This window comes from Aulonocara sp. 'chitande type north' Nkhata Bay, linkage group LG13 (assembly GCF_057382095.1).
Source record: "Aulonocara sp. 'chitande type north' Nkhata Bay isolate Kocher_YH1m ecotype deep benthic linkage group LG13, A_spYH_male_GT1.1, whole genome shotgun sequence".
In the NCBI taxonomy this organism is placed as follows: domain Eukaryota; kingdom Metazoa; phylum Chordata; class Actinopteri; order Cichliformes; family Cichlidae; genus Aulonocara; species Aulonocara sp. 'chitande type north' Nkhata Bay.
In genome coordinates, this window is record NC_141356.1 from 17165477 (window position 1) to 17179581 (window position 14105).

Here is a 14105-nt window from a genome sequence, read left to right on the forward strand (position 1 = left end):
GGGACGAATTCAAAGATGAAGAAGAGAATGTATGTCATTTGAACACACCGGATGAGCACCCTTCCCTTCCTCCTTTCGGCCGGGTTGGTGTGTCTTCCTTCCGGCTTTGCCGAAGAAAGTTGAGGGAGGTTCAGCAGCAACTGGGCTTTTACATAATGGACAGCCAGGGAAGGAAAGTGGTGGTCTGCGACAATGGGACCGGGGTAAGCTTACCGTTTTAGCTCGGCGTGTTACCAGCTCGAGTCTTGCTCTAAAAGGAGCCGTTATGTCGACTGATTTGCTGAAACAGGAAGTGGGTCTGTCACCGTCCAAGCTAGCTAGCGTTAACTGGGTGTGTAGCTAGCCAGTTAGCCTGCTAATTTTCATTCATCCAGTCCTGATGCGGAAACGGCCCGCGGATTGGATGGAAATGCACGGATAAAATTTAATTAAAATCTCTAGTTGTATTGCTCCCTCCTGCATAACTCCCTTAATTAATAGTTAACGTCCTAGGTGCAACCACCGGTTAGTAAGCTAACCGAGCTAGCCTTTCTAGTTAGCTTTTAACAGCTGGCTGTCTGGTTTCTGCTGTCTGGCAGCTACGTCAGTCATTTCAGCGATTTGTTCGGCAAACCACACGGAATTTGCAGATTCATTCTTTCCATGCTGTAGTCGGGGTTTGCTTTCCAAGGACCGGAGCTACATGTTTTTTCACTCAGTGTCGGCTAGGTGTAATGCTAGCTAGGCCGTGTCAGGTGAATTGAGGAACCACCTTTACGTTTTCTCATTCCGCAGCTTACACTAACTTCGCTCATTAAAAATTTAACCCAAGCATCCATTAGTAAGGAGTCCGGAAAGACCTCAGCAGGTGTATTTCTGCACGTATCTTTGGATCTGCACGTCGGCTGTGTGTTTACATGTACTTATTGATTAAAATTGGGGGCTAAACACTCGGAAGTTATGGGTGTGTAAAATGAAACATTGCGAAAGAGCCCCCACCACAAAGGAAAGTAACCACCATCCAAAAAGCTGCTCATATTTGCACTACATCAGATACATTTTTGTGGTCTTTTCGTCCCCAATAGTAATTATCAACATGAATGATATACTGCTGTATTTCCTTATAGATGTACTCGCTCTTAATAAAATACTCAGCTTGTGCGCCATCAAGCATTTAATATAAACTTTACTGAACTTTGTTTATGCTTCTAAATTGCTTCTTGCACACACACAGGTAGCACTGTTTCTTTTGGGGTGTGCAGGCTTCCTTGTCTAAACGTCAGCAGTCAAAGAGGATGTTGGCTCAGCATGTTACTGACTAATAAGGCTCTTTTGAGTTGTGAGTCTTTCAAGAGCTTTCTGTGAAACAGAGGGAAAAAACAGCCCTGTGTCAGAGTTGAACTGAGAAGTCAAGAGGAAGTGAGACGAGTCTGAACCACAGCCGTATATGTCACGAGCAGATTTGTTAAGAGCGTTGTTGCATGCTTTTTCACAGTCCAATGCAAATGCGTTTTCTTTTCTTTTCTTTTTCCCATGCAGAAAAAAGTTTAGACTGTTTATTGTTTAGTTTACTCTTGATAGTCTTTCAATGAATTTTACCATAACGGTTTCCAAATTGCATGTTTGCAGTCTGCATCCCTTGTTACTTGGTTACATTTTGTGCTGTGTATTGATGCAAAAAATGTTTTTATAGTTGGTTCAAAGCAAATTAAACTGGTGCAAAAAAGGGTGTGTAGAATCAGAAAACAGCCAAATATTTTAATTAGAGCTAAAACAACTTCCTGTAACGGTATTTGCGGCTGATATTTTAGAGGTAATCGTACACCAGTGCACCCCTGATGCTATCTTTTCCTGGTCTTTGGTTATCTGAGCTCGTGCAACTATTCTAGCTGAGCGCAAAGAACAGCAAATTGTCTATATCTCCATTTGGTGTAAATGATAGTCTTTGTAGCTCTCACAAAATTGATTTTTACAAATGGTTCTAATAATATTTTATTTGTTGGTAATAACACAGAGGGGTTTTCATTGTATAACTGTGAAAATCACAGATGCAGAATATTAATGTTAAATATCTTTGTTTGTTTTTTGCATTAAAAAGGAAATTAGTTTTAGTTAAATTAGTTTTTTCTTAGTTAATTAATGCAGGAACTGACCACATTTAGACATGCAGTACATGAAACGTGCATCGTCATCAAACATGCTCATTCTGAATGGTAATTGGGGTCTTTGTTATCAATAGGATGATAGTAATGTTTTCAAGCTCTGTTCTAGAATTGATCTTATCAGTATTTTCTAATCACTTCCTCTGTGCTCTGGTTTTCTTTCCTTTTTGTCTCTCTATTGTAGTTTGTCAAGTGCGGCTATGCAGGCTCCAACTTCCCAGAGCACATCTTCCCTGCACTTGTTGGGAGACCCATCATTCGCTCTACAGCCAAAGTGGGAAACATTGAGATCAAGGTACAGACTGTTCCTGCTTATGCATTTTTTCCCCCTCAAGGAAATGGGTCATCGGACAAAAATATAAGTTGAAAACAGGAGAGAAAAAAAATCAAGATGTGAAATATACATTACAGAATAAAGTCAGTCTCTTATATAAGCACAGTGTCAAAGTAATAGACAGTCAAGATAGACTGTTGTAAGAGTTGGCACCCTAATGAATCTCTGAAAAATGCTTTGAACACCAGCCCACATCAAAACTAGCAGGTCCTTTTATTTTAGCAGGCAAGACAGCAGCGGTGTAAATGTCTTGACAGCTTCACATTATTTTGGCATGGTGTCTATCTCTACCTTTCTCCTTGTCCTTTCCACTTTTGTTTGTTCATTTTTTTTATATATATCTGCCTCCTCTTCCTCCATGTTTTGTTCCTCTCCTGGTGAAGTAGAATGTCCAGAAAATGGTAAGTTTAGGTTGGTGTGTGCTTCTGATTCTTGCTTGCTATAGAGAGCTGAGTCATATAATGAAATTAAAAATTAAGCCTCTTGTTTGATTGAGTTTTTCTTTTGTTTTGTCCAGTGTGTTTCATGAATTTATTTTTTCATCACTCATTCTGATCCCATTTTTGTACATCCTCATTACCTTTTGATTTTGGGTCCTAAGCTGGGTATTGCTGGCTGGTAAGGCCAATCCACAGCAGTTTTTTTTTTCTCCAGGCTGAGAGTGTTAGCAGAAATAGCTGCAGTGAATCATAGGCCAGCTGTTATCGATGGAGTGCTAAAAGAGATTTTGGACCGGTTCCACTGTCAAAGTCTCTGATCTCCTGCTGCATCCTGACAGCTACCCTCCCACCAATCCTGAAGCACTTTTCAGTTGAAAACAACTTAAAATGTCACCCAGAGCAATGTGTGCCAAAGATCAGATTTTTCTGTATCTGTATGTATCATATGTATCTATTTTCCCAGCCATTTTGAAGCAGTCAGCATATTTTAATTGATTAATGTCCAATATGAAAAATAATTATTCTTTATTCTAAGTATAGAGGAAGTGCCCATACTTGAGGATGCATGGCAGACAGCTGTGGTGGAGATGGAAACACATCTGTTTTTCTTTCCTTTTTTCCCCCCTTCTTTCTTTCTTTTTTCTTTAATGACACCACATGGAGGCGATGCCTGTGACTGGTACTCATTAATGCCAAAGAGCACAGGATGAACCCATAAAATGGCTGCCTTCAGTAGGCTTTTGATGTCTCCAAGTGGAACGTGAGATGCTTGACTGTGTGGCTAACACTGAGCTCTAACCCAACAGTTGTTTACATTTTGCCGGGGTGCCTTGCATGCAGATAGTTGAATGTGGCTTAAACGAGTGGTGTACTGTAGCTAAAGGAAAGTGTTTCCAGGTGTATATGCATGGAAAATGATGCCTTGTTGTGCATGGTGGGTAATTGCGTTTTAAGTCAAAGTGCTACATGAATGCTTTTGTTGTCACATGACAGAAGTTTTCAGGTGGCAAGTAGGCAAATGAGATGACTGAGTTTAATTTCCAGACCGAGGCTATATACTCATCCTTTTGCTCAGTGACTCTGATTGTTCCACAGTGGGCTCCACAATCCTGAGGGCTCTGCTGCACTATTTTTAAATATTTATCTCTGTTAAATTTCCTGCAGGACCTGATGGTGGGGGATGAGGCTAGTGAGCTGCGCTCCATGCTCGAGGTCAATTATCCAATGGAGAACGGCATTGTCAGGAACTGGGATGACATGAAGCACTTGTGGGACTACACCTTTGGCCCAGAGAAGCTCAACATCGACTCCCGCAACTGCAAGATTCTGCTGACCGAGCCCCCCATGAACCCCACTAAGAACCGTGAGAAAATCATCGAGGTAACATTAAAATTGTCATTATCAGAGGCAGCATCTTGCAGTCTTTCGGGGGGAAATTGATTTTTAAAGCATAGCAGAAGTTGCAGTTTGGTTAATCCTCCGTGAAATGACTTCATTGTGTGCTACTTCTGCATTACGCTACAGAAATAATTTTGCACCCACGTTGCCTGCTGTAGTGTGTCAAGTTTCTCAACAGTTGTACTTCCTGTCCTCTACCACAGGTGATGTTTGAGACCTACCAGTTTGCAGGAGTCTACATTGCTATTCAGGCTGTGCTGACACTGTATGCCCAAGGTAGAGGCCTTTACATACATGTTTAGTCAAAACGGACACTAACCTTTTTCTGTTGCATAACACAGCTTTCATGTCACAGACATTTTAGACTTGTTCTTCTGCTTCCTTAAACTGCCTCATCTAGAAATTAATTTTAGCCCTAAAGTGCAATTATAGGCCCTTCAAGCGGACAGTTATAAAACGTATTGTACTATTTTCTTGATTACTATTTACGTCATTAAACTTAGAAACAAGACCGCTGTTAAAGTTAGTTGTGGAAGTTTTTGTGTAGCAGTATTTAGCTACCACACAAACACTTCTTGGTCAAAATGTTTGTTCTTACAGACTAACACAATCATATTTGTGCCAAAACATTTATCAGTACTTCTGACATCAGCTGATATGTTGTGCAAACACAGCTTTGCGTGAGGTCTGTCTAGTATTCTACTATTTTTATCAGATTTTTTTTTTTTAAATAAGCAATTACCTACTTATAACTGCTCAGTAGCAGTTATAAGTAGGTAACTGTTACATTAGCTGTGTTATTGCAGCAGTTTTTGTGTGTGTGTGTTTACCCAGCCAGCAGTAATCAGCAGCTGCAAGCACACTCTGGATAAAATTCTCCTTGCTTGATAGAATTGCAGGTTATTAACTGTAGAGTGTGTTTGTGTTTCAGGCCTTCTCACTGGTGTGGTGGTGGACTCAGGTGATGGTGTCACGCACATTTGTCCTGTGTATGAGGGCTTCAGTCTGCCCCACCTGACAAGACGTCTGGACATCGCAGGCAGGGACATCACCCGCTACCTCATCAAGGTATCCAGTTTGAATAATGTCATCAAAGTGTTTCTACGTGAGGTGGAGATTTGGCAAAATATTCTTAGATTAATCTTTAAATAGCAGGTTCTGTGAGAACTCCATTCTAACATCCGACTTCCAAAATGTGCTGCTGAATGCACAAGTTTTGAATATGTTTTGCAGCGTATAAAAATATGTCACAGTTTAGTCTTTTTTGTGTGTGAAGTCTTGCATATGTCATCAGATTCTTTGTTTGCAACTTAATGGGAAGATCTTAATTTAGAAAAGCTCCTCCAGTGCAACTTGATATATTAGGAGATTACATTAAGTGAGCCAAAGAGTCTCATTTTATTCTGCTTTTCCTTCCCTATTCCCTGACCTCTTTCTCATTCTCCATGTGCAGTTGTTACTGTTGAGGGGTTATGCCTTCAACCACTCTGCAGACTTTGAGACGGTGCGCATGATGAAGGAGAAGCTGTGCTATGTAGGCTACAACATCGAACAGGAGCAGAAGTTGGCGCTCGAGACCACCGTGCTGGTGGAATCATACACGGTAGACACTCGCATGTTTATTCTTAACAGTAATAAGTCACTGACAAATGCAGTTACATTTGGTGTGACATTGTGAGAGAACTGATCCACATGTTTGATGTTAATCCCAAGCTGGTCGGTACAGTTGCCTTATGAACGGCAATAAAAGATTTTAGGGTGTGCCGTTTTGGAAAGTGTTATCAAAACACTGCAGCTTGCATAAAAAGGGCGTTAAAAATGATTGGTGCCCTCACATGGGCATTGTGTGCATTAGTCACTCAAGAAGCCGAGCTTTATATAACAAAAATGCAGTAAAATAACAATAACAAAAATCTACATACATTAATAGTCATTAACTCAAGTATACGAGTCAGCAGCTCTGTGCATTGAATCTTTTTAAATTTTTATTCCAATTTTGGCTCTCAGTGAGTCATATCACTTTCATTTATCCAGCAAATTTAAACAACAAGACTTCGACTCCACTCCCAAAAACACACAACCCGTGAAAACAAACACTAAAATTACAAATTGCAATGATGATAATAAACAAATGAATAAAATCTGGTTCTGTTTTGTAGTGGTTAACACATTTGTCTAACGCACAAAAGGTCTCCAGTTCAAGACTCAGAAGAGGCAAAAATTGCTGGGAGGGTAAAAGTCTGTGCCAAATCAAATATGCAGATATATCCTGTCATGACACCTTGTGAATAAGGGAGCAGTCAAAAGAAGCTTTAAATAAAAACTAAATATTAAAAAAATTTGTAATTTTTTTTTTTTCATCAAAAAACAAGTTTAAATCCATAATTTTTCCAAACCTTGAGTATTATATTTATTAAATAATTGTCACGGTAACCAAGCAGCCCTACCCATCACAGGTACCAATGTGCAAAAACCGATTGAAATTCTGAAATGTATATTTTTGGCATATTAAACATCTATTTTATTTAGGTTGAATGTTTTTACAAGTCAGCAAATTTCCAGCCCTGAGGGGTTGCACGTTTTTTTTGTTTTGTTTTTTTTGTTTACTTTTTTCCTTTAAAATGAGTTCTTTTTACGCACTCCACATGTGCACAAGTTTCATATTTCTGCCTAAAATAGCACCGGTGCAGACAGAATCCCTCCCAAAGGATTTGTTATTCAAAAGTGGCAGTATTTTGAAATAATCAAAACTAATGGGGTAACTAAATCTGTTTCAGCACTGAGCTAAGTAGACTACCACATGCCCACTGTTGGTGCAGTTGGCAGCTTTGGTACAGGACCATGCTACTGACTAACAGTTTTCTCTGAGACTCAGACATATGGGGGTGCAGTGCTCCTCCGTCAGGCTTGCTTTTCTTTCCGAGGTCCATTTCCCTGCAGAGAGAACCACAGAATCCAAACGTTAGTCCTGGTGTCTGTGTTACTGCACGCCTTTCCGAGCACATGTTGTGTCTCAGTGCGCTCTGACCATGTGTGTTTGGGTTAGTGTAGGCGACTGTGTGCGTGTAGGTGAATAGGTGCGTGAACATGTATGTGTAAGTATGGTTTTGTGTGCCGAAACAAGGAGGGCAATGTACCTGTGGCCGAAAGGTCCTGAATTGCGCGTTACATCATTTCCTGTGCAGCCACTTTGCGGCAGTGGCTAGGCTCTGTTTCCTCCCACTGCCCTTGGCTGAATGAAGCCTTTTTATAGTCACATGCATTCACTATAGTCAGTTTGAGGCCAGCACTCTCCGTGCTCTAACTTGCTGTACAGTGTCACCAGTCTGGTAGGATTTTCTTTTCTTTTGAGAAGTTAAACCTTCCTTTCAGTTTAAATCATGATTCTCACTGTAGAGTTTCACACCCTTGGGCACTCTTGTACATTAAATCTTACCTCTTCATTAGTGTCATGTTTTTTTTTTTTTTTTTTTTTTTTTCTCCCCCTCTTTGCTTTTTTTTTCTTTCTCATCCTCCCACACAACTCCAGCTGCCAGATGGCCGTGTGATCAAGGTGGGAGGAGAGCGGTTTGAGGCCCCTGAGGCTCTGTTCCAGCCCCACCTCATCAACGTGGAGGGCGTTGGAGTGGCCGAGCTACTCTTCAACACCATCCAAGCAGCTGACATAGACACCAGGTGAGGCCAACAAAAGGGCACATGTATACTCCACTATCAATAAAAAGCTTTCCTGAGGGTGACTCAGTGTTTCCACAGCATTAGGAAGTTTCAGCAGAGGCAGACGTTTTGGCAAGCAATAGATAGATGGATGTCAAATGGCAATGTCAGCTGATCACAGCTTTCGCTTAAGCAATGGAGGCTTTTAGACTTAAAACTAAATATTTTGTGAAGTCTAGAGTTCAGTATGGAAAGTTTGAAAATTGATCATGAGTCTTTAAAAGAATGGAACAAGGGGAAAAAATGTAAACACTTGCAAGTCAACTAAGTATGACTGATCCTTTGCTGCTTAAGTTCAATAATTTATTTTTACTCTCTTGAAGTCACTGAAGATCTGTTTGGAAAGTACATTTTCCAGCATTTGCTGACTTAAAATGAGAAAATGTGCCTTTTCCTGCTTTCACCCTTTTCTGCCTTCCTGTCATCAGGCCTGAGTTCTACAAACACATCGTTCTCTCAGGCGGATCTACCATGTACCCCGGCCTGCCATCTCGGCTGGAGAGGGAGCTCAAGCAGCTGTACCTGGAGCGTGTGCTCAAGGGAGATGTGGACAAGCTTTCGGTGAGAAACCAGCCCTCTCCTATAAAGTGACATGTAGTACTGACTGTGAGCAAAAACTGCTCAAATATGATTCACAGTATGATTGTCACTTTGAAAAACTGGGACATTGATTTTTAGCTATCCAGTGTGATTTTTAAAGAGTGCTCTAGTTATAGAAAGGAACATAGAAGTCTGCATCTGGCCTCTGGTTTGAAGTAAAACATTTCCCCTGATTCTCACATTTTGTTAAAGATCTTCAGTACGGCTTTTCCCACATGTTAGAGAGCATTGAAGTGCCAGAATGAAGCACAGGGAACATGTTTCTCAAGGATGTAAATGACATCTCGCTGTGTTTTCACACACCTTGAACTTAAACCGCATGCAGCTATCATGTCTGAACCTTGCCCGTTTCAAGCACAAGACTGGCTTTATGAATTTTTTAGTGCAGTGTAGACAAACTACCACAAGGTAGTGCCAGAGGCCAGACACTCCTTTAATTTAAACAAGCGTGCAGTTAACTTCATAGTGACAAATATTTGTTTTGGTAAAATATTTCTACCTTTTCATGTCGGTATCCCAAAGACACAGATGATTTTAAACAGAAGTATTTTATAAACAAAGCTCAGCAGATGACTCATAGGTTTAAAGAACACATCATTATGTGCTTTACTTTTCTGCCTGCAACTGCAATCGACCCCAATTTTCCCAGATTGTCTCATTTTTTTTTTTTTTTTTTGAATTGAAGTCTGCAAAGTTAGTGTGGGAATCCAATGATAGGTTTTTTTTCCCTTTATGAAAACTCTTCAGAACTAAAAAGATGCTGATGAGTTTTTGCTAGAAAGAAACTGCTTTGTTGAATGTCAGTTTTAACTCTAGCGTTAACTAAACCACAGTCAGTCTTGCTAGCACTTGTTTTCCTGCTAGAATATGGCAAATACACCACCTCCTTGTGTAGCTTGCACCTTTACAAGTTTGTTAGTACGTTTAGACAGCCAGTCACGTGAGCAACAAACAGAAGCAGCATCCTTTGCCCTATTTGGTGAAAATATGAGTGTTTAAACATGCCACACAGAAGTAGATTGTGCTGAAGGAGATGTTTGTGTTATCATTTTTCTGTGCTGAAAACACAAATTGGACTGCCTGTGAATCTGACCACAGCTGTCATGAGGTCGCTTTAAAGCAGCATTGGTCTGTGTTTTTGATTATCAATTGATCAGATGACTCTGTAATTTGCAAGGTCTCAGTTGTCGTGATAAAACCACAGAGTTATCAGCTCACGCTGTGATTCCTGCTGGGTCTTAAAGCAGCATTTTACTGCCTGTCACCTGATTGTTTTGGTCTTATGATAGAAAGTTTATTGTTTTCGCGTCTGTCTCTGAGCTCTCAGTCGCATCGATTCCATGCAGGCAGCTTTCTTCCTATATTTCCCTCAGGAGCTGGAAAACTCCTGAGACAAATGCAGATTCTCACACAATCGTGATCATAACAGGATCCATTTTATTAGACTAAAAGCTTAGCATTTGTTGGTCGGACCAGTCAGCTTCTTGTGGCAGCTGTGTGTTTTAGCTGCAGTAAAAGTCTACGTGTTGTAGTGGTGTACAGTCTCCAGGTTATTCTTTGTTTGTGCTCTCTCTGTAGCCATGTAGCCTTGTTTTGAATTCTTTAATCCATATACCAAATAAGAAATGTAAAAACACGAACAAGGTAGTAAAATGTTTCTATAATTAATAATGGTGTTGTTTAATGTCTTTCTACAGTTTCACACTAACATTTCCATGGCAACAGTGACCTCCTTCAGTCATAGATGTTGCCGTTTCAGTTATTCACTACTTCTTTATTTTTGTTAAAACAAGGTTGATATGTTGTAGATTTGTGGTTGGTGCAGGAGTAGAAACCATCATTTCACAGTGTAGCTCATAGTAAATCTACTTTAGATGATTATAACATTATGGCTCATAATCAAATCCCTATGGAGAATATAAATGGGATTTTCAGTTCCTGAACCTCACTGTCGTGTTCTGTTAATACCCACATTAGCCTGTGCTAGACAGAGGCCTCATCCAGTCACCTGTCAAGAGCCTTTAAATGAAGAGCCTCCCAGTTACAGGCACTGTAAATTTGACTGGTCACATACTGGCTCCAAATGTTTCCTAATGTCTCATAGGTCATAACAGTTTTTGCTCATTTAAAAAAAAAAAATCGACCTCAGTTATTAATCACATGTATGTATGTGATGGACTACAGAGGTGCCCTGCAAGCTAGCGCTTCAAATTCACGTTACTGTTATTTGTTAACAGTAAACTTGCGAGTGAACACGGGTTGATTTTCCAATTTTCAATTTATTCTTGTGGTTTTTTGCAAGCGGAAGCTCCTCGGAAGGTTTAAACACACTTAAATGTGTTTTATATTTTAAATGTCACAAAAAAAACATGTTAGTTACACCTGGCTAAACCAAGCTGTCCAATCCTACTATGGCGCAGTTCTCAAGTTTGCTGTTGGTTTAGACTGTAAAAAATTGAATTCAGCATGTTTTCGATAGAAGCTCCTTCAAACATTTGGTGTTTGTTTTGTTTTTGTTTTGTTTTTTTTAATTTATTTGAAAAAATCCCGCTAGGTCTTGAGGAAAGTCTTGGCCTGTTTAACACTTTTCTGGCTGAGGTGCATGTGAGAGTGCAGTTATCCACCACCATGCTGGTCATGTATTAGCTGGTCCTTATCCTGCCAGTTGTCCAGTACAGAGGCCCTGTCAGATATCAGATCACGCCAGTGTGCAAAAAGCTCAACTAATATTTAAGTGCATTTAATGCTAGCAAGAGGACATCGTGTGTCCTGCCTCCTGTAGTCTCTAACTTAAGCAGCTCCTGTTGTCTGAACCACATGAAATATTTTCTGTAGCTCAACTCCAGTTGTTCTTTCTCAATGTTAAAAAGTGGACAACTGTGGAAATCAGCAAAAAATGCTTGTATTTCTTTTCTTTTCTTTTCGTTCTTTTTTTTTTTTTTTTTTTTTTTGCTTGCTTGCCTTGCCGGCTGTCTGGAGGCGGTGTATGTGTATAAACTTAACATGAGGCTGCTTCGACAGCGGACTGTGGTTAAACTATTTTTATTAAGAGAGCTCACGCCATCTGAAGCCAAGGAGCTCATTGTGTCAAGAGTTGGGTAGCCATGAATTCATAGGAAGAACTGATAGTTAAGTAAAAAGTATTATCATAATTATACCTAATTATCTTAATTATCTTCTGATCTTAAGCTTGTATCAAGTTAGTTTCTATCTGATTTAGACCACTCGAATTTTGATATAAATCTCCTTGACATTGATTAGAAAAACATGTAGACTTTTGGGAACTTTGAGCAGTATTGGCAACTCATCATTCTCCTCTGTGTTTCTTTTCCTGTAGAAATTTAAGATCCGGATTGAGGATCCTCCCAGGCGAAAGCACATGGTGTTCCTGGGTGGAGCCGTGCTGGCCGACATCATGAAGGACAAGGACAACTTCTGGCTGACCCGGGAGGAGTACCAGGAGAAAGGAGTCCGTGTGCTGGAAAAACTTGGAGTGACCGTCAGATAAAGCACTGGACGGACAGAACACCCACACGACACACACACACACACACACACATGAATATACACACAAACATACACGACATGCACACACATTTCCACCCCTTGCCCACATCGTAGAGTATATATCTATTTATCCCTGTTCCTCTCTGTTTCGGCCGTTGATTCCCTTCAAACACCGCAGGGAATCCAGCCATCACCTTCCCGCTCTCTCCTCTCTCTCTCCACTCTGCCTCTCTGCCTCTCTCTCTTCTCTCCTGGTTTGGGATTGGTTCACACTTTTCCTCGCAAGCCCCAAGAAACCAATTCCATCTTTGCAGATTTCCACTGATTCTTGCTGAGTGCTGGTGGGAGAAGGTTAAGAGCTGTCAATGCAGCATATTTACCTGCAGATTAGGCTTGTTGTGAATTAACACTTGTCGGGTAAACCGACCAGCCTCAGCAGAAAGCTTAGTTTCCTCCCTTGTTAAACCTGTAGAGGAGATAAAATGATGCAAAGTTTCTAAGCAACTCGTAAGCGTCTGTAACGTCACAATCAGGGTCCACCACAAACAGCCACGGGCCGCTTTGAGCATCTTTTCCGGGTGAGCAAGAACTGATCACATTTTTATGTCGGTTTTTATAAATGATATCATGACTTTTCTTTTCTGGGAGAGGGATTACTTTGTTTTTGCTTTTTTTCCTTTTTTGTTGGATGTATGAGTTTGATTTCCATCTTTAAATTTGACTCTTTTCTTTTTCATTGACTTTTGTTGCTGTGCACTGCTACCATTGTAAATGGAGTGTATTGTAGTAACAGAAGGTCCTCCATGTGTTTTGTTTTCTTATTTTATGAAGAATTAATGGTTGATTTATAAAGGGACAAATACACAAACTAAAAGCCCCTGAGCTTGACATCGAGTGTGTGACGGTACTTTAGGGGTTCGTTGGTGGTGACACAGTGATGGGGTGTGGGGAGGGTTAGTATTTTTTTTTTTCCTCGTCAGACAGCTTGGCCTCTGCCTCCTCTCTGGTTATAAATCAGAAGTTGAACGAATGGGTGTGAGCAGTTATAGCAATATTTCAAACTGTATCGACGCTATAGTACCTCACTCATCGTGTTCCTCCAGATCCACCAAAGCACGGAGGCAGTGGCAGGTTTCAGGATGAGATCTGTTTAAATTTGGACACCTGGAGCATCGCAAAGCTGGGAAATTAAAACAGTATATTATACGGCTTATTTAAGTTCTCCAGACTTTCATTCCCAACGGTCGACTTAATGATTACTGGAGGCACTTCTATTTTGATTACGATAAATGTGTATATTTTTTTTCTCCTCTTTCCATGAACGTCTATCCAGTGCCAAGTGCAGTTAATGTTAACTGGATCTCATGTTTTAATGTCTTTCTTTTTGTCACAGTTTTTTGTTTTTACTTTCCTGTGTTGTTCATAGCATAACTGCCTAACGCTGATTTAAATAAAGAAAAGTGATTTATAAGGATGTTTGTGTGACAGGTTCCTTCTTTTTTTCTTTTTTTGGCACATGAAGCTTCTGTTTCACAAATTTATGGCTCGGAATAAGAAATCCTGACCATTGATTTGTAAATATTTATCTTTTGAAGTCTATATTTGCGAGTAGGGGGCAGATTAAATGGGTTGATTAAGTACAATGACAGGAGAAGGGTGTAGGTGGCCGAGGCTCATCCACAGAAGAGGACGAGACCTCTGCTCACAGACCCGAAGGAGGAAGAGGAAATGGAACAGCGGCAGAGGACTGGCGCCACCAGAGGAAGAGGCTCTCTTTCCGTGCCTGAAATAAAGATCGCACCCAGACTCTTCCGGCCTTGTTCCATTTTAATCCCTCGACTCTTGCCACTTCCCTCTTAACCCTGAACTATTACCTCAGGAGTGCCGTTTGAAATTTCCTCCCCATCAGAGCACAAAGGGCATCACGTAAGGATGTTTGCAAAAGTAGTGGAGCATTTCATTGTGTTTTTT

The 14105-nt window shown here is 40.5% G+C and overlaps 1 protein-coding gene across 1 annotated transcript; it reads left to right on the forward strand.

The window, feature by feature from the left end:
• The first annotated feature begins 53 nt into the window (after nt 1-53).
• On the forward strand, nt 54-13608 carry actr2b (actin related protein 2b). The gene is made up of 9 exons (XM_086258914.1): nt 54-203; nt 2326-2436; nt 4080-4295; nt 4517-4589; nt 5245-5381; nt 5767-5916; nt 7843-7988; nt 8456-8588; nt 11965-13608. The coding sequence occupies exons 1-9, from the start codon at nt 156-158 to the stop codon at nt 12133-12135; spliced, it is 1185 nt and encodes a 394-aa protein (XP_086115040.1). The 5' UTR covers nt 54-155; the 3' UTR covers nt 12136-13608.
• The last annotated feature ends 497 nt before the right edge of the window (nt 13609-14105 follow it).